The sequence below is a fragment of the Drosophila arizonae genome, chromosome 3 (genome assembly GCF_054131065.1).
Source record: "Drosophila arizonae isolate 15081-1271.41 chromosome 3, UAZ_ARI_1.0, whole genome shotgun sequence".
NCBI lineage: Eukaryota > Metazoa > Arthropoda > Insecta > Diptera > Drosophilidae > Drosophila > Drosophila arizonae.
In genome coordinates, this window is record NC_142923.1 from 5,232,057 (window position 1) to 5,259,948 (window position 27,892).

The 27,892-nt window shown below is 37.1% G+C and overlaps 1 protein-coding gene across 2 annotated transcripts in view; it reads right to left on the reverse strand.

Annotated features, from left to right (window-relative positions):
* The window catches only part of beat-IIIc (beaten path IIIc), a 100,503-nt gene extending 79,203 nt beyond the window's left edge, over positions 1–21,300 (reverse strand). For both annotated transcript variants that reach the window (XM_018004683.2, XM_018004682.2), the window contains exons 1-2: positions 20,634–21,300; positions 5,220–5,300 (exon numbers count right to left, since the gene is read on the reverse strand). In XM_018004683.2, coding sequence (XP_017860172.1) covers positions 5,220–5,277 — 58 coding nt within the window. In that variant the 5' untranslated portion in view covers positions 5,278–5,300; positions 20,634–21,300. The remainder of the gene's footprint in view (positions 1–5,219; positions 5,301–20,633) is intronic.
* Positions 21,301–27,892: the final 6,592 nt, after the last annotated feature.

The following is a 27,892-nucleotide window of genomic DNA, read 5'->3' on the forward strand; positions in this document are numbered from 1 at the left end:
CCCTTTGACTTTTGTTGGCTTTTATATGACCCGCTCTCTCTATCTCTCAATTTCGCATTCTCATTGCCACTCTCTCCCCACCATTCTCTGCCTTTCTCTCCCTCTCTGGCTGTCCTTGCCTTTCGATCTGCTATCTACGTTTTCCATTTCCAGCTTCATCTCCGACTCCATCTCCTGCCTGCCTCACCGTCGCCGTCGTCGTCGCCGTCGTCGTCGCCGTCTTCTTTTATGGGTATTTTGGCTTGGCAGCCATTTTCGCACCTACTGATAAGGTGTTGGTGGGGCGCGCGCAGCAATTTATGCGGCTGTCAAATGCAAGCCAGCTTGATTTTTATTGGCAGCAAACACGCATGCCCCACCTACCAATCGCACCCCTCCAGCCAACGGCCCATGGCTTGGCTACCCTTTTTGCTTTTCGGGTAATTGCATTGAGCACATAAATCAATTGAATTGCATTTTCATGCGACAAGTTTGGCCAGAGCCCTCGTGGACCCTTGCCATCATCGGCTGCAAGTGAAAGCCAAAGTAGTTTTTCCTTAGTGCTGTCTTTCATCTTTCCAGTGCAGCGTCCTGTCCGCTGTCCTGCTGTGAAACCCTTTCAAGCGTAGCATAATCAATTGAAATTGCATGCAATGCGTCAAAGCCAAAGCTGAATTCTATGCTGTTCAGCAAGAAAAAAAAAATGGAAATGGAAAGGGAAAGGAAAATCGAAGACGGAGTTTTTCCTTCAAGTCTCGCCCCACACGCTCCCCCATTATCCATCATTATTCCCCTTTATTTGCCACGCTCTCTATCTCAAAGTCAATACTCCAACTATTTCGCCTTCTCCGCATCATCCATTAGTTTTGACTTGCGGCTGCCCCCATTTTGAAACAATTTTGAGGTCTGTGCACGTAAAAAGATTATCAGAACTTCGTTTATTGCTTATCAAATTAAATGATTAATGTTTATTTCGTTCTGTAGTTGTTGCTGTTGTTGTTGCTTTGACTTCTTCGAAAAATGTCAGCAACAGTTCTTTTCTTTTTTCTTCTTCTAGAGTTCCACTGTGGTTCTTGTTATTCATTTTCATTTTCCTCTATTTGTTGTTGTTGTTGCTGTTGCTGTTACTGTCGCTTGTGTGTTTGAGCATTTTATTGAGAAAGTTTTGCGGCGACTTTGCGGCTGTTAACGCTTCGTCGGTTTGCTCGGCTCGGCAATTGGTAGCGGCAAATCATATTTTACTTATTTTGAATATCAAATATATTCGAGCGACACTTGTCAAACAAATTTGCATATCAGCAGCAGCAACAAGTGCCACAGGCGGGTCGGTCGCTCAATCGCTGTCACCGATGAAAAATGACCAAATTTTCCGACACCTTTTTGATTAGCAAATTTTCAATTACAGATTCCAGTCAAAGCGTGCAAATGTCACATTTTATTTCAAAGGCATTTAAGTGGCATATGTAAGCCACATATATTCATAAATATATCTGAATACTTTAAATTTATGGATTAGTATATATAATAACATTATATTCTAATAAATGAATATAGCTGTGTAACATATTAATAGAGTCTACATATATCTCATATACGTTAAAAAATTAGCAACTCATGGTCCACATGAATTACACATATATTCCACATACGTTCCACAAGTAAAATAACATTCCTATCAAAGTCAATTGCCATATGAAATTGATGGTAGTACCTAATCAGATATACAAAAACGTAACTTCACTTGGCATCCACATATGTTCCACATGCGAAATAATTCAATTGCTAAATCATTATACCCTAGATAGTAAATTTAATGAATGTGCAAAATATGTACACTACTTGAGGTCCAAATGGAATCCACATATGTTCCACAAATTACTAAAAACTAATTTTGACAAAAAAAATTATATTTAATTGTAAAGAATTATCATAATTCAAATATATAATATATATAAGTGGAACGTATATGCGTTTCATTAAAACAGAATACACATAAGTTCCACAATTGATTTACTTTGAACCAAGTCGCTGACGCTTAGCGGGGGGGTAATGCATGATCTATAATCCATAACACACGTTCCATATAGAATCCACAATACATACTAACTATATACCTACATATAATATATTCACTTATATACATAGAGGAAATTTCTAATTTATCTAAATATATGTACAATTTAAAGTTTATATAAATTCTATAAATATAAATTCTGTTCTGGCAATTCCCACGTTTTCCACATCTGTTGCACTTACATTCCACTTTTCACGTCTGTCCCACATTTGAAAAGCTTCGCACACTTTTCTTGGCTGTCGTAATAGATATAACAAACGCACCCGCATTCACTGCATATGATCCACATGCCATTAATCAGGCAAGGGGCGGCCCAAACAAAAGTATAACTCATCAACGCACAAATTACAAAGACAAACGATGACTGACAATTCGGCTAGAGTGAGACAAGAGCGAAAGCTGCGACATCAACAACACCAGCATCAGCAGCAGCATCACCAGCACCACTTACTACCCACAATCCACATACGCTATACAGTGGGGCAGAGTTTTTGTTAATTAAACAAATGCCGCAGTGACATGTGCACATCAGGATGATGACTGGCGTTTGGCGTATGTTGAACGCAGCGTAGCGCAGTTTGCGGTTATCCCACTGCAGGGCCAAAATTGTCAACAGCTAGGGGGAAGGGAAGCAGCAGAGAGAGAGAGAGAGAGCGAGTAAGGGGCGCTTGATAAAAGCGCGCACACATACATATACAGTTGCATAGCTGGCGTCGGCGCCGTTCAGTGAAAATGGCTCCGCATGCAATTTAATTTATTTCAATTGCAGCAGAAATTATTACGACAGCCAGCAAGAGGGAGGAGAGTGAGAGAGAGAGACAGCGAGAGAGAGTGGGTCGACAAGATGACGTTGGAGAGCAATTTGCTCATATTTCGTATTTCGTATTTCGTATTTTGGTATTTTGTATTTCTTTGTTTGTCTTTGCCCCACTACAAATTGTTCATAAACAAATTCTGGCGCGAAGAAAGCAAAAGCAGTAAGCGTCAATTTCAATTAAACAGACAACATCATCATGAGCACGATCATGATGACGGTGATGACAGGGCTGATGATGATGATAACGATGGTGCACCCTGGAGGCCTTTAGCCGCGTCGTGTGTGTCTTGCCACACAGCAGCAGCAGCAGCCACCGAGGGAGGCTTAACTCTGCACTGGCTGCCCACTCGTGGCATAGTTAACACTGGCTTCGTATCAGCATCTCCCCGTCCCACTCTCGAGGCGGAAAATCATCAGCGGAAAATGTTGCAAATTTCGCACTGTTCACTGTTCATTCGCTTCATTCAACTCACTTGGGAGCAGGGCAACTAATAAAGCGCGACTGATTAACACGGATCGAGCATGTAAATAGTCATACGATTAATGTGATTAAATGCTTTTGGTGTCGATACTTGAAGGAACATTAAGCATATTTCGATATCCGCCTAGCAGGGAAATGGTAAATTTCAAGCGATATAACTGAACTAATCAAGAGCCACATCTTCATGGAATCAAAGCACTTTCAGCTTACTATTCATGAATTTTTGAACACTGTGCATGTTTGAAAATTAACTGAAAATAAGTTTAATCACTGTGCAATATTTAAATTAGTCTGGATTATTTACTCTTCATAAATTTCTTTATATAGTTTGAGAAAGACATATTTTCTGTTAATAATCTTATTTACTTCCACTTTTTACCACTGTGCGCTGCTCTAGAGCTAATTGTTACCTATATGATAAAGATTGTGATTAATAAACTCTAACTAAATATTACCTCGCACATTGAAATTTTGACTTGATCTAAATTTTTCTTCAATTTTTAAGCACTGTGCTATAAATTAAGCAGCTTAGGTCTATCCTACATTTCATTCATACATATATAATAATATAATATTCAGTGCAAACAATAATTACAATATTTTTAGCATTATTATTTCCAATACTTTTTGACCACTGTGCAATATATTATGCAGCTCAGAGTTATGTTACTTTTCAAACATTTACAATAAATTCAGTATAAAACTTATGAACTTATTATTTTTAGCACACCAAATTTCAATCACTTTTTGACCACTGTGCAATCAATTAGGCAGCTCTGATCACTGAAATTCGTACATATATTATAAATTCAGTACAAAATGAATAACCTCATTTAAATTATTATTTTTAGCACACAACATTCCGATCACTATTGTACCACTGTGCAATCTATCAGGCAACTCTGATCGCTCTATGCTAAATTTCATACATATGTACATAATAAATTTAGTATAAAACTTATGAACTCATTTACAATATTATTATGTTTAACATCAACATTTCCATTACTTTTGAACCACTGTGCGCTGCCTTAAGTTGCTTAGAATTGAGATGCAACGATAGACGTTGCACTGCGTCATTCCTTGACTAACCTAAGAGTCTAATCTAAGCTAAGAGTTTAATCTTCCCTTTGAGTCCTTTTCTCATTTACTCTTTAACCACTGTGCACTTACTTAGCCAGCCCAGAGCGATAATACTTTCCATATAGCGCTACATAATTAGCCAAATGCTAACTACAATTCCAGCACTTCGAGTCACATTTCGTTTGCAGTGCTTGGCCCACAGCTTTGTCTCTCTTTCTATGTACCTTTCTCTCTCCCTCTCTCTGTTTCCCTGTTGACTCTGCCACGCCACATACATATTTATTTAATGTGGCTATAACAAAGTGCACTTGGCCCAAACGGTTGCTGACTTCTGCAATGCAATTTCGCCATGGGTGGCAAACAGATTCAGTTGCATTTTAAGCGTTTAAGCATTGTGTTGCATGTTGCATTTTATTGTTGTTGCTTTTGCTGTTGATGTTGTTGTTGTTGTTTGTTTGTTTGGTTGCACAACGGCGCAGAGTTTCAAGTGTAAATTAATTTATGAGGCACGCGGCGCCGCGCTGTGCGGCTTGGGTCAGCGAATTGCGAATGGCCATAACACCCATAGAACACGCCCCCCTTTCGTTGCTGCCGCCTTTTCGGCTGACCATTTGAAATGTCAACCAAAGTGTGAAATTTTATATTGAATGATGACGTTGCCGTCGTCACTGACAAATGGAGCTGACCGTTGCATAATTGAGCAGCAGCAGCAGCAGTGGAGTGACAGAGAACGAAGTATGCACAACTAGCTAGATACTCTATAATAAAATATTTATCTCACTTACCTATTAGAGAGCCGACGACGTAGAACGCCACGTAGAGCAAATGCAAGCAGGCAAACATTTTGTTGATTTTGTTAATTCTATCTGAAAATGGAAAAGAGAATGAAATATAAATAAATGTGAGTGGAAAGCAGGGAGTAGTTTCTATGCTATGTCTCTATAGACTATATATCAGAAAGCGCATAAATATATTTATAGATATATTTATTATAATTTAATATATTTTATATCATTATAAATCTAAAAACACAATGATAATAATTATACATATCTTAAGAATTTTATTTAAATAAATATTTATAATAATTATATATATTTAAAATTTAATTATTAAAATTAAATATCTTAATGAAAATTATATTTTAGAATATATTTAAAATATTAATGTATATTTCAAATATATTAATTTTTTTCCACTCGTAAAGTAAGGTTTTAAGTAATGTGAGTTAAAAATGGGAAAATTATGATTGTATAAACTTCCAGCTGATGATATGTACATATATGTATATGTATATCATATTCTGACATGCGTACTAACGGCGTGGCACATGACTAAAATGCATGCCTAGATTTAGAGCTTCACTCATCCAGCTCTACTGCTGAAGCGAGCTGCAGTCAAACCTCAATCAATTCAGGCTAAACCCAACATCAATAATACAATCAATTTATCCACTTTCTCCACCTTGATTGTGCATCAAGCAGTCGAGTATAGCAGATTGAAAGCGTCTCATTTGTTTTTGCGTTATCTTTATTTACCAAAACATACACTTGTTCTATCATTATAATTGTTTTTCTTTTATTACAGGTATTTTTTACATTTTTCGTCTTCTTCTTCATGTCTTTGTCAGCCACACCTCCTCGGCGCTATGGTCTAGACGGTTGTCTACCCATATGCAATTTGTCGCTTGTTTGGCACGTCATAATAGAGACATTATGAACCCAACGATTTCCTCGTCGGGTTTTTCGGCTTGGCCCGCTCCTTTTCCGGCTGTGCCGAAAGCAAGTATCAGGCGGAAGCGCCACCTGTGCCGCGCTGCCAATGTCATCATTCAAATGTCAGTCGCTCTTACAAATTGTTGTTTGACATGGCATGCCGCTAATCAAAATACACACAAACACACACACAAATGGAGATAGAAACAAAGCGCCACACATGTCAATCAACACCAGAGAATGGGAAAGAGGCAGAGGCAGAGAGAGAGAGAGAGATAGAGAAGGAGTGAGACACTCACACACCCTTTCTCGTGTGCAATTAAGCGCTGCAAATAGCTCTGAGCCACGCCCACACACTATTGACCAAAAAATGTTCATTAGTTTGTCCATTGTCCAGCATCTGAATCAGAATGAGAATCAAAGTCGAAATCGGAATTGTAATTGAAATCGGCCTCAAATTCGGCCTCAAGCTCAGGCCGTGCTCTACCATCTACCATCTAGCATCTAGCATCGACCATCGACCATTTCCCATCTCTCAAAGACCAGCTCCCTGCTTCAATAGCCTTTCATTTTGTAAATCTCTCGATGATTGTCATCGTAGGTGTGACTAATTGTTGGTCATTTATCTTCTTTGGCTACGCTTTGCATTCAGTCTGCCACTGTCGATGCCTTTGCCTTCAGCTTGCCTTTGTTATCATGGTCAGTCATGAATAATTTCCGTTACCTCCCCCACCCCCTTTAGTATTGTATATCCCCCAACGGAGAGGTCTTTGCACTGTTTGTCTAAATGAGATACATTGGCCTTACGCCACTAATTGATGGCCCGAATTGTGGGCTCTCCTAGGCAAAACAAAACCGGATGACATACATCTATTATCTGTGCAAAGGTAATTTACTATTATTCTAAAACAGATCAAGTTGATCGAAGCAAAGAGAAGATGAATTTATCGATTTATAAAAAACTTTGTGTAGAGTTCTATAACTAGTATGACTAAAAGCAATACGATTTTATATAAGTGGAAATGTATTCCGTTCTAGTTTATAGTAATTGACTTGGCAATATGATACAATCGATAAGAAATATATTTTATATAATTATTATTATCTTAATTATAACTCTTAGAATTTGCTTTAGAATACTTAAGTCTTTGTGATTGAGAGCTTCATTTTGATTGGATCTACTCATGTAACTACTACTGTGACTATGACTGTGACTACTACTGTGACTACCAATATTTCTGCTAGTTTTGATTACTACTCTGACTAATACAGTGACTACTATTCCTCTTTCTATCGCTGGGACTACAACTATTTCTATTACTGTGACTGCTACTACTTCTACTACTGTTTCTACTACTGTTACTACTACTATTTCTTCTACTGTGACTACTACTGTTTCTATTACTTTTGACTACTACTGTGACTACTACTCCTATTTCTACTACTGTTTCTACAACTGTGACTACTATAGTTTTTATTACTTTTGATTATTACTGTGACTACTACTCCTTCTACTACCGGAACTACTACTTCAACTATTCGGACTATCACTATTCCTACTACTGTGACGTCTACTGTTACTACTACTATCTCTACTGCTGTGACTACTGTATTGTTGCTCTACTTTATTGATTGCAGCTCAATGAACCAGGCATAACAAGGCATTATTAGATAAAAATTGAGTTGCAATATTATTGTTCTTACGTTATTTTTCTCTATTCAAATTTATATTACATTTTCAATAGGCTGTAAAAATAAAATAGAAAAATGTAGAAAATTAATGGTACTTTTTAGAATATTTAAAAAATTTTTATATTTCTATGGCATTTTCTATTTTGTATCTGTATTAATAATTTTTTTTCCTTAATTTCAATTATTTCCATTCAATTATTTTTCCGACATATTTTCAATCATTTCACATATTTTATTAGACCAAAAATTCAAAAGTTTTAAAAGTCAAATGGAATTTTTGTTATTTATTTTCTCTATTGGCTTTTCTTTTTCATCTTCCTTTTTATTTAATATTTCCGTAGTTTTTTTGTTTTTCTTTTTTTTTTCTATTCGAAAAACTTTTCATCAGCACATTTTGCAGACATGTTCCTGATGGTGTGGCATGTGTGGCATGTTCTCTGCTTTGCAGTTTGATTGACAACGAATGCTTTTCATTTGGGACCGACAAATATTATACCAATAGAACCGAAAATGAATGCCAAAAATTGTTCGCATGCAATATTTGAGTCTAGATTGTGGGCTCTCGGCTCTGGGCTCTGGGCTAACTAGCCTTAAATGCCCCAATGACTTGCAATACATGTGTAACTGTCGGCGCCTAGCAATGTATCTGTCAGATACATTTGCAGATACAGCGAAACTCATGTGTGACTGTAAGTATTTGAGTGTGTTTGTGTGTATTAGCAACCCCTGACAAATACTATGGCAACACCTCCAATGACTTTACTCTGGGGTGGGTGTTTTCTTACGTTATTTCCATTTATGTATTTGTATACACATTGATAAAGTCAAGCGAGTATATTAGTTTGACTGACTAGCAATATGATATTTAATATATATACAGAAGAATCCCGATCATTCGAAATTTTTTTTTCGATTTACACAAATTCAAATTATCGAGAATTATTGAGAATGATATTTTTCCCAGGGGTATAGAAATTTTTTCGATTTATTGCGAACTATCGAGACTCGACTGTATACATAGAGTTTTGTATACCTTGCTTTGGTAAAATTTTAGAATTGTAAACAAATTCTAAATTCTAATTCTAACCAAGATCAGCTATTCAATTTGCCAGCTCCACCGTTAGATCTATCAATTAAATGTTTATAAATTCATTGTTGAACTTTGCAGCTTGCATGAGCATTATGCAGTCGATTGCACTCAGCTGCAACATTGTTATTTGTCTTTTGTATATATATTCTTTGCATTTTTTGTCATTCTCTCTTTGTTTTGCAGGCCGACAGGTGCACACACACGGCGTTTTTTTCTCTTCTTTTTCCTGTTTCTTTCCAAACTAATTTCAAAGCAAATGCCATGTTGTTTTTGGTATGAGGGCACTCGCGTGTCTGGGCTGATTTGCATAATTTTACCGTTAAGTGGCGGAAAAATGTAATCGAATGAACAGATAGGCAGCGAGCGAGCTACAGGGCCTAGACTAGGCTAGGCAGCTAGCCAGCTATTTTTACGAGCCCCCCAACTGCAATTAGAACGTAACACAACATTTTGGCAGTATTAAATAAAGAAGAAAAAGAAGGAAAAGGAAAAGTGATTGGCTGTTTAACTTAAATTAAAGCAAATGAGCCTCAAAACTGGGCAGACACTTATAACATTTAGCTATATATGAGAAGGCATCTTCTAAGTCTAAGGTGAAGGAATGCAAAAGAAGGGGGGAGGAGGTAGCATAAAGTAATTATATATTTTGCTAACTGTAAAAGCATTGCTCTAGATCCTTAAAAGCTTGATTAATAACCAACTTATATAAAATTCATAAAAAAAATGTTATATAATGTTCTGCCTTATTTTTTAAAATCCATTTTAAATTAAATTCGTTTTAAAAATAAAAGCGAATATTTTTTTTTTTTTTTTTTCATATTTTGACTTTAATATGTAAGCTTGTTATTTAAAATAAATTTCAGTTCCTTGAATTCTATTTAAAATGTCGTAACGCATACAATGCTCATATGACACTTTATAGATTTATTTCGTATTTATTTCGAGTTTCTATTGTTCAACCCCCAGCAGTTGGACACCGGTCAGCAGCCCCACAAGTGGCACTTGCTAACCTTTTTTAGCCATTGACCCACCCAGCCATCCATGCATGCATGCGGGTGGGTGTTGACACTGTGAAACTGTGCTTATGTAACAATGTCAAGATACTTTTACATTTCGGTTCATTGGCTTTTGAGTACTTTGGTTTCTCGAATTTACAACGAAATACAAAATACCATATATGACTGGCTGACTGGCTGACTGACTGACTAACGTTACTAAGGCCAACCAAGACCCAAAACTCAATTGAAAATGGTGAAGTTATCAATTACAGTTGCCCACCCACACTCGCTGCTGATTCGCTCCTGCGGCAAAACAAATGACAATTTTTGTCACTTGGCTTTTTTATTTTTATTTTTGGATATTCAATGACAAAAGCGTAGTGTGACATATATATAATTTATTTGTCTTTGATTACAATTTCAATTAGTTTTTTATTATGAAACGTTTGCTCTATAGTAACATGAGTTTCACTTTAATTCTATTCCGAATAAGAAATAAAGTATTTTAAAATGCGGTTTAGTGTTATGAATAAGTTTTGTGACTCATGAAGAGTTTGCATCAATAAATGTGATTAAATTCCCTTTCTCTCTCTCTCCTTATTAAAATATAATTACTGTACAATTTTTCCACAGTCAGTTCCATTTGAGTCTCGCAAGATGAAGGTTTTACTCGGCTTGTTCGTGCTCATCACATTGACATCTCGCATAGAGACCTCTGACAACCACTACATATTTTTAGATACTGATCTGCTCGTATCGTGTATTCACGAAAAATCGATTGAGATGCTAAGCAAAAGACGTATCCACTGCGAAATGTGCACGGAATTATCTGAGATGGACGAAAAAGTGATCGAAATTGAGTGTAAAGATATAATGCTTGGCAGACTTCGGCCAGAATGTAAGAAGAATAAGATGACGGGCAAATATGAGAGACTTTATGGATTATTAACAGCTGCACTGAACTTTGTGGAAAATTAAACGAAGCTGCACTTTTGATTCTGGTTGATCAAAGGAATAAAATATATACATGAAATAGAAACTTAAATGAATTTATGCATATGAAATATATAAAACAAATACCTCTATGGAATATGGAGCGCTAATCAGAAATTAATAATGTTTATATGGAATAATGAATATTTACAAATATATATGTTTTTAAGAATTTGTGCAAAAATGAATCAAAGTTAATAAATATTTAATTGTTGTTCTTTAAAAACTCGTTTTATTTTTTTTTTTTTAAATTATATATATTGTTAATGAATGCATACTAAATTCAATACAAATTACTCATACTCGTTTCTATATAATATGTAAAATATGTATACTGAATGAATGCTTTTTAATGCCTTTGTAAAGAGTTATTATTTGAGTATATACTGTTTTGTTTAGTTTTCTTTTTCGGACTCTAACATAATTCATCTTTCAATTCAAACAAACTTTTTAAATAGAAATTAATAATGACTAAGATCTTAATAAATTATATATGAATATAAATTTATATTTATGTACTGCGTTCACAGTATTATTGAAAATGGTTTGTGAATCCCTTTAAAGAGTTGACTGAATGAAATTATAAGATGACAGAAGTTCAACTGACATTTGAAAAGCCAAGTACTTTGAATTAGTAATTTAAAAAAATCCCAATTTATAAACTAAAATATGATGCCTTTTTCTATTGCAAAGTTTCTGCTCAGCAGCAATTTTTTATATAAACAACATATTTTAATTGTTTTTTAAATCATTTCGATGTTATTTTTTATCTGTTACAAACTTGGGAAATACGCTCTTCAGGGCCTTCAAAATAAACTAGCGAACAAGTGGTTCAATTCTAATTTTCTCACATTCAATTAAAGTTTCATTTGACGTATTGTTCACAAAAAAAAAAAAATCAAAGCTCATAAGCTTATTTATCTCGCTCAATTATGCGCCCGCTCTCTTCCCTTTGTTTATAATATTTTAAAAACCAACCACAAAATAAACAGTTAATAAATTCCAGCGGCCAATTAAAAGCAATTAATAAATCAAGCGTACAATAAAAGCGGCTGAGAGTATTTTCTTTTAATTAAAGACAGGCGAAAGCAGAAGAAGAAGACGAAATTACAATCAATAAGTTTTGACTTACAGCGGTCGAAGGAGATTGCAAATGTTGCCAAATCGATTACAAAACTACTCAAACATAAACAATAAGTAGAAGAAGAAGAAGCAGAAAAGAAAAAGCAGCTAGAAAAGCAAAACAAATGAGCCATAAAAAAATCTGGAAAAAAAAATAGAAATATAAATGGAAATGGAAATCGAAAGGCCATAGGCAAAGGGGGCATAAAAAATTCTCAGCTAATAAACTAACAAGAGAAAATTTATAAACAAAATTGTGGAAATTATAGAGACGCAGTAAATATGTGTGTGCGTGTGTGCGTGTGTGTTCACGATTTGATACCCTATAATTTGTTTATTTTGTGCTAAATGCACAGCAAGCAGCAGCAGCAGAAGTGCCATAAAAAATCAAACAGCAGCGCGCGCGTTGGGCAAGCATGACTGAATTCGGGGTGGTGTGGTGTGTGGGGGCGTGGCAGAGTGTTAGGGCGGCTTGTGTAGTTTCAATAATATTGAATGCCTGAATATTTATGCAAACGTCAATGCAATTGAGTTTTTTCTTTCTTTTTCGAGCTGTGTGCCAGCATTTGTATTTTATTACAAATCATCCAGCAGCAGGCAACGTGACGTATGAGTGATGAAGCGCTATATAAACACAAGTACAAGCGTGCCACTGTACGTGTGTGTGTGTGTAGTCATTGCATATGATTAGTTGCTGTAACGCCACTTGCTGGATTCAAAATTAGGTTGCAGTTGGCGCTGGCGCCAATTGAAAAGCTCCAAAGCGTTAACAAATCAAACTAGCGATGCCGCGACCATGCCCCCTCCCCTCCCCGAACGCCCCCTCTCTCTAGAATTGTTTATAATGCGCACTGATAGCCACTTGAGGCTGCTGTAGGCCACACTAACTGACTGATTGACTGACTAACTGACTGACTGACTGCACACATTTTGCATATATTGATTTGGCTTTCTTCTCTCCTCCTTCCTTCTTCAGCTGCCGGCATTTATTTATTTGATTGATATGGCGCAGCCATATACGCTCTACTATCGCATTTCATATCATATATGTCTGTATATAATTTTGTAAATTATTTGCCCTCTTTCGAATTGCCGCTAATTTGTCTGTCAATCAAATGGAAATGTTGCAGTTTTTCTTTTGCTTTTTCTCTAGCGTTTTTCTCCTTTCTTTCTTTTTATTCGCATGCCATTTTCATTGTCCCCGTTTCATGATGCATTTGTTTATTGCCATATTTATGCTACGACTGTTTTTTTTTTTTCTTCTTCTTCTTCTTTGTTTGTCTATCATTGCTGTAAATATTGGTATATTTATTTGGCATGTGTCGAAACTGATTGACGGCATTAAATAAAATGTTCATGCAAGTTTTGGAGCTACAAAATTAGAACTCAAAACAGTACTACATTATAATACTAATTTAACTTTAAGATCAATTTCACATTTTGTGTATGTTTAGCTTAGCGAAATTCATCCAAAATTCTCTCGTTTTTTAGCAATTAATTTTATTTATGTCTTATTAAAATTTCATTTGATTTCATTTGATCATGAGCGGACGGCAAAACATGTGAATGATCACGCAAACAATAAATAAAATACATAAATATTTATGAAAGAGAGTCCATATCACTTTTGCTATATTTGCATCAAAGAGATTTGAATTTGGTTCACTTAATGTTTTTGCCACTATATGAACCTGAAACTTATATTGATGAAATTTTCGTTGAATGACACTAAAGAAATAGTAACTTTCTTAAGTATTACGTTTATATTTAAAGCCGAAATCAATTCAAAGAATTTTGATAAGCAATTCAGCCATCTACAGGACATTACGTGAGAATGGCAAGTTTGATAATATTCTTGATTATTATCATGCTGATTGACCCAGCATAAGCACACATGAATGTTTATCTTCGCTCTATGCCTCCGCTCTCCCTCTCTGCTCACTCAGCTAATCCACCTCCGCTTCAGTTATCTTCATTTAAATACTTAAGAAATAAAGGCTTTAATACTGGCAGCTCCGTCGTGCAGTTCCGGGTATCTGCTAGTCGAGCACTCTCGGCCAAAATGCTCTTACTAGTTTTTTTTCTCATTTGTGAACATAGTTTTACAGCTCGAGCAAGCTCTTGGTCATAACTACATTAAATATTCTGCGTGTGTCTGTGTGCATGCGTGTGTCTGTGTGCGTGTGTGTGTGTAGAGGACTAGTTCAACTTAATTGCCTGCACGATATTTGTCTTTCATTTTATGATTTTGCAGCATGCAAATAATTTTAATGAATTGCCAGAGTCAGAGCTAGACTTGGCCCTAGACAATTGGCCCATATGCAAAAATAGTAATAAAATGAAAAAGTGAAGAGGACGATGAAATGTTGCTCCGATTTTGTCCGCACATGCAAAAAGTCGAACATTATTTATGCATGACAATTCCAGAGATGAGGCTCTGCTCTCTGCTCTCTGCTCTCTGCTAGAGCAGGTAACAGCTATCAATAATGCAGCCAGAACTTTCAGCAAAATGTTAGATGAAATTCAAAATAATTTTGTGGCCAACAGGAAATGCAGCAATGCATAAGCGTAAGCAAATGAGACGCAATGCAAAGGGCTGCGAATTCATTGAATTCATCTTAATTAAAAAGCAAGTCTCGACAAAGCATTGACAGAGCTCAAAGTGAGGAAACGAAGTCAATAAAGCTAAAGAAGAAGTTGCCATTGAGAATATTTTGTAGGATACTGAAAATTGGCTTGAAAGAATTTGGCTATTTTGACTTAATTTGGAATGTGGCTAAAGAAATTGGCTAATGAGGCTTTAATGAGGAATCTAATTGCTAATTCTTTTGAATCATTTTTGGCAGATTTTCCACTATTAAAGCCCAGCTAAGTCAGCCTAAATTAATACTTCAAGTTTTATTTCAAATTTAATATAAATTTAAATTAAATTAAAAATTTTACATTTTATTTGTTTACTTATAAGAAACAGTTTATTTTGATAAAAATCTGTATGACTTAGCTATTTATATAGCTTTTTATAGCTAGAGTCAATACATTTATTTTAGCTTCACTAGCTCATTAAAGCTTGAACCTGCTTAACATTCTGCTCTGGGATAAATTTCTCACTGAATCAATCCAGCCACATTTTCCTAACTTGATTTAAGTCAAACCTCGATAGGATGGAGACTTAAGCTCCCTGCTTTAGCTTAAAGCTTTCGCATTTGCTACCTAAACTTTTGTGCAAAACTTAATCTAAAGCTCTGCGGCTGGTGTCATTGCAGCACAGATATTAATTCTCTCTCTCTCTCTTATTTATGTTAAGGGCTAAAGAAAACGCGCAGTAATCAAAGCAATGCGCATTGAGTACTTAAGAACTCTTATAAAACGTATCGACTTATAACATTTCGAGCTTATTAAAACCTTAAAATGTTGGTTATCTTTTCAGTCTTTAAGTTGAAAGCTCTACCAGGGCCTGTCAGCCCGTCTCATTGCCGAGTAACCGACATGTCCATCAGCGCAGAGCGCAGAGGGTGCAAAGGGTAAAGACAGCGCTTCGACTGTGTAAATGAGTTAACCGCAAAATGTCAATGCTCAACTAGCGCCCCACCAGACAGCGAGCAGAGCAACGGCTCCCTTCCAACTGCTTGGCAGTTACCGCCTAAAAGCCGCAAACACGCACAGCCAATAGAGCGAGAGAGGCGGCGAAAGAGAGAGCTAGTGAGAGAGGGGGACAGGAGTAGGGGAAGTGGCAGCATGTGTGGGAGTGCAAATAAAATCAATCAATTTGTAGGGCAAGTACAACAAACAGGGCAGCGTCTAAGTGCACAGCGACACTGAAATCTATTTAACAGAGTGTTGAGAAAAGTTCAAAAAGGGATGGAGTAGCACACAGAGAGAAAGTGAGAAACGGAGAGAGGGGGAGAAAATAGGACAAGTAATAGCAGTAGAGAGTGAGGGAAAGAGATAACAAACTTTAATAAGTTATAGACGGTTAGAGTTTGGAATTAGGGGACACACTTAAGGCATGTGGAAGTGTGCGTGTGTGAGTGTGAGTGTAATTAAACACAACTTACCCCAACAATAACAAGAACAGGAACAACAACAACAACAAGAGGAAGACGAACTGCAGGCGTCGCATGAAACGCAGCCTCAAGTGTCGATTGATTTAGCAGCTGAGTTTTGGGAATTCAATTTCTTGTTGGGCATTTCGTCCAGTGATATATAGTAAATATATGTAGGCAGCATTTCGAGTAGAAATTGGGAAAACCGCAGTATTCATTTCCAACATAAAATCAATCAACACGCGCGCTTAATAGCTGCAGAGCGGTCGGCGCATCAAATGTATCTGCCAGATAGATTTTCGAGTGTATCTGTATCTTTAGCCATTGCTTCCTCTCTCTCCCGCTCTCTGCCGCACTTAATATTGAGCGATTGCCAAAGACAAATTGCCTTTGTCTCTAATTTTAAAGACAGCGCTCGTCGCCTTTTCATTAATTTGTCTCAGCCGTGGGAGTCGAACAGTTTCACACGCTTTTTTTTTATTTTTTTTTTATTTTTTATTTTCGTGGCCTTTTCTTATGAGGGCCAATTGATTGGCGCACGTTTTGCGCGTGTCTTGATGCGCCGCATAGAAGTAAAAAGTTTTGCTTTGCCTTGCGTTCGTGTTCGCGCTCGTGTGTTTTTATGGCCCAAAGAGGAGCTAGGCAAGCTGAGGGCAGACAGATATTTTATATGCATTTTGTAGGAGATCTGTGAGGAGATCGTAAAGTGTGCATATTTATGATTTATGATAAGGTTCAGGCATGTGTGGAGACAATAGCTGATGAATATTATATGTATATGGGCTTTGGCTGATGCATATTATATATGGGCTTGGAATATGCTAGACTCTGATTAATGGGTATCTTCTTCGTATTCCTTTAGTCAAACAATTCCAAGCCTTTACACCTAAGCTATGAGAACTAAAATAATGCCACTGACCAGAGAACACAGTGATAATACTCAACTCTATTTCATTATGGGCTACGTGTAATTATAGGCTTTTTAATATATTGTAAACCTAAACCTAATTATAGCATTCGAACAACTAGTTCATCTAAGGGCTTACCTAATTCGCCTAATATACTAGACAACCCAAGCAAAGGCAAATTAATCATAGGGAAAATGAATTATCTTATTAGTATATTTATAGTATTTATCAAGCAATCTCCGTATTATGCTAGTAAAATTTAATTGTTCTTTTCCATATCATAATAACTTCCAGTTGTGCCTATTTATATAGTAGAACTGCATTTCTCGGTTTGTCACGCCCATAGTGGGCGGATCGGGAAATTTCCTTCAGACGGACCAACAGCAAGATAGACAATGCACAAAGCCAATATACTCATTGCATTTGAGGGAATGGGCATAAATATTATCTAAAATATAATAAAATGTCTTAGGTTTTCAAGCTTCGTCTTTGTGCTGCTCTTTTTCATCTTCTCGCTGTTTTTTAGGCACATGGAAATATTTCAATGTTTTCTTTTTTGCCCTCTCATCTGTTTTTCAGTTTTTATTGAGCCTCAGTTGTTCTTGTTCTTATTGTTGCTGTTGTTGTTGTTGTTGCCTCAACAGCACTTTGTGGGTGCTTAAACCAGCTGACAGGCCCCACTGACAGATTGATGAATGTTGATGCCGCCTGCCTTTTCGCGTGGCCCCTGTTATTTCAGCCCTCTCACAAAATACAAATATAAATATATACACAAATACAAATATATATATATATTTGTATTTTTGCTTTTATTTTCTTTTTAACAGCATTTTCATTTTCGATTTTTAAATGAAAATATTTTGGAAATGCGCTATTTTCATTTTGGTGCTGGCACGATTTATGGCAACACTCGAGCAGCAGGAGACGCGGGCAGATTGAGAACTTTTCTGGCCAGAAGACGTGCCTCCTGGCCCCTTGTAGGCATCTAATGGCATCTGGGCGATCGCTGAATCGTTGACAATTGGAATCAAATTGGATAAAACTGCGAGATCTCATCACACACACACACACGCAGACATGCATATGTGTGTGACTGAGTGTGTGCATCCAATTAGTGTTGTGCCCCAAGGGGCGCCCAGATCCATATCTTGTATATAAGTCAAGGGCTTTGTCTTCTGCGCTACCGAACACCACGAAGATTATGCGAGTGGGAAAGAAGGTCAAGCTCATCTGGTAAACATGTTGTAGGCAATGGAGCATTAAGCCAGAACTTAAAGTTGATTAGGAATTATGAAAATTGACTGGAATGCGACATTTATATAGGGTCTTGGAGAACAAGAAAATCATAAAGATAGAGGCAGTATAGCTTAATTATAATACGTTTACTAAAGTTTAGGAAAAACGTTATGATTTCAAAAAAAAAAATACTTTGAGACTTTGGAATTATGATTTTGAAGCTACAAGTGTAATTTAGAAACAAAAAAACAAAAATAAATAAATAAATAAATAATTAATTAATTTAAAAAAAAAATAAATAAAAAAAAGTAAGAACAAATTTGTATTCTTTAATTAAAAAATTTTTGGGATGAAATAAAATGAAGACGAAAATATAATAATAATAAAAACTGAAAGGAAAGCATATACAAATATAAAAAAAGCTTAAATCTATATATAAATTACATATATACAATATAAATTTAGCTTAAAACTGTTTTTTCCTATCATAAAACAAATTCCTTCGGCTTTAAACGTTTTTTTCTTTTATTAATTTATTATTATTATAATTTTATTATTATTATAATTTTATTATTATTATAATTTTATTATTTTTATTTTGTTTTTTAATTATTTTTTTTACTATTTTTTTTTTTAATTTTTTTTTTTTTTTTTTTTTTATTTACATATAGATATATTGGTAAAATGTTCAATGTGTAAATTTATTACTATAAATTACAAACATAAATGTATATTTTATATACATATATAAATATCTTAATCTTTTTTCATTTCATATAATTTTACTGTATATTAAGAATATATTTGTATATCTTTTATATATAAATATCTTAATATCTTCAGACATCTTTGACCCTCTTAAATAATGGAATATGCTTGATTTCCACACCGAGATTCTAAATCTAAATAAATAATCAAGTCAAGTTTTAATTAATTGCATATAATTATTAACTAATCTCGAACTCTGAGCCTCGCTTATCTGCCTGTTTTTTCCGTGCTCTGTTCAACTTTTCGACACCTTTTTGTGTAGGTCTAATTGAAATCTGTGCTTAGCCTCGTTTACCTAATAGAGATCCAAAGATTTTATAACTTGGCAATTAAAATGCAAATCAGTTCAAACTTTTCTTTAATGGTTTGGCTGCTATTCTTCTTCTGCTTCTTCTGTTTTGCCTTCTGGTTCTTCTTTATGTCTCGGCGATACTTTTGATCTAGGCAGAAGGCAGCAGATAAGAAATCAGCGAAAGGGTTTTTAAATTGTTGCTTGGACATTCTTTGTGTTTGGAAGCAGCAAAAACAAAAATGTGTAAATAATCGAAAGAGAAAAAGTTGTGGAAAACCCTAAAGAAAAGTAAAAAAGAAAAACAAATATACAACTGTGGAATATCTCGCGAAAAATCTCGGAAAAATTGGACGCATTTGCTGACCCAAAAAGACAAATGACCGAAAAACAAAACAAAGCAGCAACAACAATAAGTAAATGTTTTATTGTGTGGTGTATACGACTAAGAGATACCGTGTAATGTTTGTCGAATGAACTCTGACAGTGATATGTGAGCAATATACAAAGATTAATGAAATATATAATACAAATAAAGAAAAGGTAGTAGATAAGCTGGAAGTTGATATCGCGGATGTCCGAAATGGAGTATGAACTTGAAATGTTTAAGTGTAGAATGAAGATAATTTTAAGTTTTTTTTTTTTTTCCTTAGCGGAATCGTATCCATATAAAGTCAATCTAGCTGCTAAGAGCTTCGAGAAAAGATCAAATAAGTAACAGCAATTAATATAGATTAAAATCGATTTCATATAAATTATCGACGTCTTGAAACTAGCTAAAAAGATATTCATATAAATTCCGGCTTCATTCTTTCTAAGACTAGATTAGCTCGTCCATTGATTCAGATTGATTCAGGTATACAATGTGTATATACATACATATATATCCCTCTCTTTCTGTCGAGTGCTCTATAGATTTGATCATCCACATTATACCCGCCTGCAATGGGTACACGGTATAATGAATAGAGAAGCAAAAGGGACAACAATCGCACTGGGGATACAGGGAAAGCGTTTTTCAAAAGGGGTGTATTAGGAGTAGGCGGGGTAGGGATGGGGTAGGGAATTGGGGGGTACATAGGGTAGGCGTGTGTTTATTTTAATGCAAATATTTGTTTATTTCTGAATGGCGAACGCGCAACTTTTTTTATTCTTTTCTTTTCTTTTTTTCTTGGGTAAAGAATTTAAATTCTATGAAAATCTTTTCATTTAGCAGTTCGTCGAGCACCCACATGTATTACCATTATATACTACATATATTTTTTTATAAAAGGTGCATATTTAATTTAGGCCTTTGCGTATTTGTTTTATGCTAATCTAAAGATTTACAGCTGGACACACTTACTTGGCAAATCCTTTTTTTATGCGTATTTACTTGGGGTCTATTTTGTTTTTTTTTTTCTCCTTTTATTTTGCGTGTTGGCGAATCTGCAGAATTTTTTGTTTTTCTTTTTCTATCTCTCTCCTTTTCTGTTTGGCCCTTGATTGGATCGCAGATTAAATGCGATTCAAATGCAAATTAATTGTTAGGCACTCACGCACACATGCACAGCACTCACACAGGGGCACACGCGTACGCACATACACTGAGCGGGAGATAGAGTGACAGAGACAGAAGACACAGCCGCTGAACGTGCTTTGGTTCCGTTTCTAAGCTCGGTTTATTTATCGGGCAATGCGCTTAGCTCGCTTTTCGTTTTGCTTTGCTTGAGCTGCTTCTCCGATCGGCATCAGCATCTTTGTATGACGATTCCCGAAATTCAAATCAAACCGTCAAACGGTCGCTCACACGCACAAATGCACACAAACACTCACAGTTACACAGTTATGGCCATCACGATGAGACGGGGCCGAAGCAGTTTTGCTAGAACCGAAACGGTAATTTTGGCTAGCACAGAGCAACGTCGTTTACCACTGATAATGGAGACACAGAAAGCGTTACAGCGTCCGCAACTGACCATCCGTTTCAATGCGCGCGTCGTCAAAGACTGAATCAGACTGAATCATACAAGTATAGAAGCAGAGGGCCAGCATGCAACCAGCCGAACGAACGACCAACGTTCGGGCTCGTCTGTTCGTGGAACACGCACACGAGCCGTTGACACGAGCCAAGGCGTCGCACCGCGTCGGGCAGCTGCAACGCACGTCTGTGCTGCAGACGCCAACAACAATTCAAGCAAAAGAGCCGACAATCGTGTCTGACGAAGGCGATGTATTCACGAAGGCAGTGGCTCCATCTAGCGGCAGAAGCGCCGAACTACGGTCTTATACACTGTTAAGCCACACGTAACAGTGGCCACGGCTAACAGCAGGAGGTTGCATCGCGCACCAGGCAACTCGAACATGTTCGACCTGGGGTAACACTAGCAGCCGCTGTTAAAAGGATAACGAATCCTTTGACTAGGTCGCTGTAATTAATTTTTGGTCCTGCTGCAGCCGCAGCAGCTTGTTGCACACATACACACGCACAGGCACACACAAGTTTACCTAATGTGGCGAATGTCAAGAATATTGAAGGATGAGCTCTGTGTGCTAATCTAATTGAATCTTGGGCGAGCAGCTCAGACTTGGACATTTATTAAAGCATTACCTTTGGTTTCAGTCTAGGGATAGTACGATTATTGAATGGGCATATGCATTTAAATAGAGTGGAAGTGTTTGAGCGAGTGAGGTACTTATCGTTACTCTATTTAGATTGCCTGGTAAGCTTTATTTATACATAATATAACTCTAATTTTTTTTTATATTTTGTATGAATTATATGTGTGTATATGTATATTTGGAATTTTTCTTTCAGTTTGAAGAGTTTATTTAATTAGTATTTTCTTAAATTATTTTATTACGTCTATCTTAAGTATTTTGGCCTCAACCAAACTGTAAACAGTTATTTTCACTATTATTTTTGTTATTTACAACAAATGTGAATACCTCAGAGGTATAAGTATTGTTTAATAAATTCTTTAAATTAATTCTTTAATAAACCCTCTAAAAATTATATCTGGCAGTTGTTCCTATGGATACCATAATTGAGATATTTATTATAACAAAACAAACACAGAAACTCCCACTAAATCCTCATAAGCAATTAACACTCACCGCTTGATGGCAACAATGTCTTACCTTTATTCATAAATCTCATTCTTATGCCTACACGCACCCTCGCTCTATCTCTCTCTGGCGCCTTGTTGTGATAGGCGGCGGCACGCCCATAAAGCAATTTGGTAGTCGCATAAAAAGCATTACAAATATAACACTTAATTGTATTAACAGAGCAGAGCTAAGCAGAGCAGAGCGAGAGAGCAGAGCAGAGCGAGCGAGTAGAAGACATGGAGGAAGTATAAGTGAAAGAGGAAGAGGCGTATGTTTGCTTTAACAGTTAAGCTGGTCAAATAGCTCAAAACAAAGACAGCAGCAACGACAACAACTGCAGCAAAAACAGTCCACCTTGACAGTTAGGCCATACAAATAGCTCACGACAAAGGCGAGAGACCAACAATAACAGCAACAACAATAACAACAGGCTAAGGAGTGTGTGTGGAGTCGAACTCAAACCAAATTCGAAGTTAGACTCGAAGTCGATGTCGAGGTCGCAGATTGATTGCTGATTTTATGACATTGTTTACTCAAGTGATGATGAGCGGAGCGTGAGTGCGAGCGAGAGGGAGCGAACAACCATAAACTAGCCGAGATAAAAGAAAGGGAAAACACTTGAGCAGGAATGTGCGTGTGCGTATGCGTGTGTTTGTGTGTGTGTGTGTCCTTTGTTGTCGTGGTGTCGGCTTGCCCGCCGGGATTGCAGGCCTGCCTAGTCTTTGTCCATAGACTGGTCTCTGGCCCTTTGTGGCCCTGTTGTTGTTTTCCCTGGAATGCTATCAATCTTTTGCTTATTAGGGATAATATTACAATTACTTGTAAGTGAGATAAGCCAAAGACAACAAACGCCGAAGGAGAGCAGCGAAAAGGATAAGTGCGCTCAAGTGGGCCGACGGACGGCGACTTTGCTTTGACGAAGCGCATCCACCTTGTGTGTGTGTGTGTGTGTGTGTGTGTGTGTGTGTGTGTGTGTGCGAGTGTGCACTGGTGCACTGAGCGAAATGATAGAGCGACTGATTTGATCAGAGTCCCATTGGGCTTATAACATTCCATTCCATAATTCTATTTTATTTTTACATATAAATGTTCACATTTTATTAATTTACTGCATGAAAATATTTATTAACATAAATATATTTCGTTAAACTGATCTGATCTATAATTCCAATATATAATTTCATTTAATTATTTAAGATAAAGATTTCATTAATTTAAATATGAATTAATATTATATTGTTTCATAAACTGAATGAAAATATTGACGAAGTATATGCTGTATAATTTTAAAAATAAATAAATATTACTTATACTTTTTAGAGAGTGTAAATTTTAATCTAAATTCCTTGTCTAATTTTTTGTAATCAATGGAAATATTTTTGTTAATTTATAAAATAAAAAAAAACTTTATTAGTTAAATTTATATTTGATTCTACACAAAATTAAGTGTAATATAAAAAAAAAATCATATTCTATTAAACCGAAATTTAAAAAATTCACACTATTCATATTGCCAACTTCTACTACCCTTTTTCTCGCAGTGCACTCTTATTTTGGTTTGCTGTAAACAGAGACTCGACTCAGTTACATTCGTGGCAAGGCAAGGCGAGGCGAGGCGCATCTGAGCGTGTCATTCGGATGCCCGATTGATTGACAAATTGACAGGGCGAGGAGGGCGCTAGGTGACAGTGGGGGGCGTAGGAGTGTGCGGTGCGTGAGGGGCGTGGCTTGGGCAGCGCCTTTCGCTGGAAGCGCCGGCAAGCACTTCCTGCCTGCTCCGACAACCTGTTTCAATTTAGTCATAAACTATTAACGCAGCCCGCAGCTGAAGGAGTCACATTTTAGAGAGAGAGAGAGAGAGAGATTCCGTCCGTCCGTCCATCCGTTCGCTCGCCAGGAAGCCAGCTGTTCCAATACCGCACGATGTCCTTTGTGTCCTTTGTGTTCTCTGTGTGTGCTGTGTGTCTGCTGTTTGATGATAAATTAGACCTGGCCAATGCACAAAAAAACTTTAAAAAAGCCAGCAGTGCTAAGGGGAGGGGTGGACTAGCAGATACCCAGCAAAAGTGGAGTGGATTATGGATAGAGGGAGATAGACATATATGTACGTACATATGAAATAAGAATTGATATGGCTGCCACGCCTACTTTTCCAGCAAGTCCCACGCACCATTATACCCTGCTTGCCCATTAGCAATGGGTATCATACACATGCATATAAAAGAGGAGAGAACCACCACACACTTTATACAAGTATGTATCTCTCTCCTGCCCTACCTCTCTCTCTCTCACTCACTCTCTCCTGCTTTCCCTGCCATGTGTAACGCTTGTTCAGGTAGCATTTGTGGCTCTTTAGTTGGCCTTACCGCCATTTACCTTTCTCCTTTTTTTATTGCTTTATTATGAGCTGGACGACGCGTCGTCGCATGAGCCGTTGTTTATGCCTGGCCAAAACGGATGGCCCGAACTCCGCCAGGCACTGTTAATGTCAGCAGTTGCCTTAAATGCTTCCTCCTCTCGTTTATAGCTCTTCTTATTTGCCGTCAATGAGCGGCAATGAGCTCCAGCAGACATATTCGAATTTCGAACCATCTGGCAACGTTTGTTGTCAAATTAGAGAAGAGAGAAGAGATTGGCGGAGTCGAGATTGCAAGGGAAGAGAAGAGGTCAGTATGAATAGTTTCATTTCATATTTCTTCTGCAGCTTGAACTAGTGCTGACACGATTAATCGGATGACACACAATAATCGATTGTTTTGTTTTCATTGCCGATTGAATCGTATCGCAAAATGGGTTGCGATAATCGATAACTCCAAAGAAATACAAATGATTGATTAACGATCATTATTGTGATGATTATTATCGATTAACGATTATTTTCGTCGATTAAATTAATCATATGATTCAATAATCGATTCATAAACTTTTTTTGCCATCACTAGCTGGAACAGTTTTTTGGAAAGCCTTCTATGACTGTGTCGGCGCTTTTAGGTGTTTAGGCTCGATAAGCGGCTGCTCCAGCTTCCTCGGGCTGCTGCAGTTTCCCATAAACGGGCGTTACGAAATCAATTTGCATGCTTGCCAGGCCTAGGCATGCAATGAGAAAGAGGAGAGCGAGAGCGGAGAGAGAGAGAGAGAGAGAGAGAGAGAGAGAGAGAGAGGGGAGAAGTAGCCTCAGTCACAGTCCACAGGCATCGCATTTAGCCAAGCGAAGCTTGGTCACAGAGCTGCGCCCCATCGGGCGAGGGAGTGAGGAGAGGCGAGGTGGGGCGGTTGCCATTGGCCGATAAGCGCAAATTAGTGGCAAATTAAGCCATCAATTGCTGCAGCTGTTTATATTTCGGATACCGAACTGTACTGCTTTTCTCTGTACACCCCCTTGCCCTTCCCATTCCCCTTCTCCTTCTCCTTCTGTTCCCTAACTCGCATTTCTCTTGGTCTCCGGCTGAAACCTCAACCGCATTTGACAGACGTGCACTCAACACTTTCGCCAGCTGACAGTTACACTAATAACGGCCTCAGCTCCTGCTCGCTGGCTGCCCGCACGCCCATTGGCACATGCCAACGGCCTAAACAAACAGCAGCCCGGCTCGAGTCCTGGCCGAGGTCCCGCCTGGCTGACTGCCTGCCCGACTCCTGCCCGACTCCTGCTCGGCATACGCTTATCAGTTTTCAATCACATTTGAAACACATTGGTATTTGTGCGTCCATAAATCAACAGGAACCTTAATCCTCAGGATCGTGTTCGACTTACGGTTGCTGCATTACACACACATACACACACATGCACTCACACACTCGCACACCGATTGCAAAGTCACCTTCAAATAGATAAACATTGACAGCTTGACATATGTAGAATTCTCACTCGTCCTGTTATGGGGCACCTTTGTCCAAATCGAAATGGTGGCATTTGGAGGGGATGGGGGGGGTTAATTTTTATATTGCGGCTGCCGCTTTGAGTGATAAGCGCGAACTTCAGCTAGGACTACGGCTAAAATGGGCCCACAGCAAATGGCTGACAACAACAGGAAAACTTCTATCTGGCCTTCATTCGCGAGGCGAGGCACGTCCCTGTCAGGGCTATAAAAACAATTAGGGTTCAAGGTCTCGTTAGGCATTAAATATAACATATTACGATAGAGAGAAAGGGAGGGGGAGAGAGACTCAGTTGAGCTAGCTGCGTTAGCTGAATACAGAGATAGCAATAGGATAGATAGCATAGGATAAATTATAGAGAGTTGGCGGTGAAGAGTTACTAAGGAAAGGTATAGAGAGTTGAAAGGTGAAGAAGAGTTGCTAAGGTGAGAGAGAGAGAGAGAGAGAGAGAGAGAGAGAGAGAGTTGCTTATAGAGAGTTGCAATCAAAAAACTGCTGAAGAAATGCAGGAAGAGACAATTATGAATAGAATTGACATGAAATTTACACTATAGAGAGATATGTACATATGTATGTAGGTACATATGTATGTATGTACATTTGAATGTATTTTGGCGATATATGTATGTAACATTCTGATACAACTAATAGCCGCAATGAGGATGTACCTAATGAATTAATGGATAAATGCATACTTCCAGAAAGTATTCACATACATGCATACATACACATATACATACATACATATATACATACTTGCATACATACATACATACATTTGTATGTATGCTACTACCCTATTTTACTTGTTATTGTACTTTTTTTCATTCATACATACACTCATGGTCAAATTAATAGGTGTGAAATTTTTTTTTTTTTTAAATGGGAATAACGTCTATATTTTTTCATGTAACTAAAAAATTCAACTTATATTTAAAAATAGACACATCATAGAATAACAACAACAAAAAACAAGTTTAAAAAATAATAATTTTTAGCATAATTTTGGCATACTTCACAAAAAACTCCAAATTTTGCTGGCCAGATTAATAGGTGTGCCCAGCAAATTTAAAAAAAAAAATGAAAAATTTTCAAATATTGTAGAATATTTAGAATATATTTAGATAAGTATGGTTAATACCCTGTATATCCGCCTTTATTCGCAATGACTTTGCTGATTCTTTGGGGCATAGAGGATATTAACTTTCTGCACGTTTCCACAGGAATGTTGTACCATTCCTCCCGAATATTTTCCCATAATTGGTTCTTATTGGAGCATCTAATTTTGGAAAGTCTCCTTTTAAGGTGTCCCCAAAGGTTCTCAATCGGATTGAGATCTGGAGACTGACTTGGCCACTCAATAACGTCAATTCTATTTTCATGCAACCAACCCTTAACTACTCGGGAGCAGTGTTTAGGATCGTTATCCTGTTGAAATTTCCATTTCAGAGGCATGTTGTCGTCGGCATATGGTAGCATAACACTACTCAATATATCCTTATACAGGAATCTATCCATGATGCCGTTAATTCGATGAATCGGACCAACGCCTTGCCACGAAAAGCAGCCCCAAACCATTATGCTGCCTCCTCCGTGCTTAACCGTCTTCTTTGTATATCTAGGATCTAACTCTTT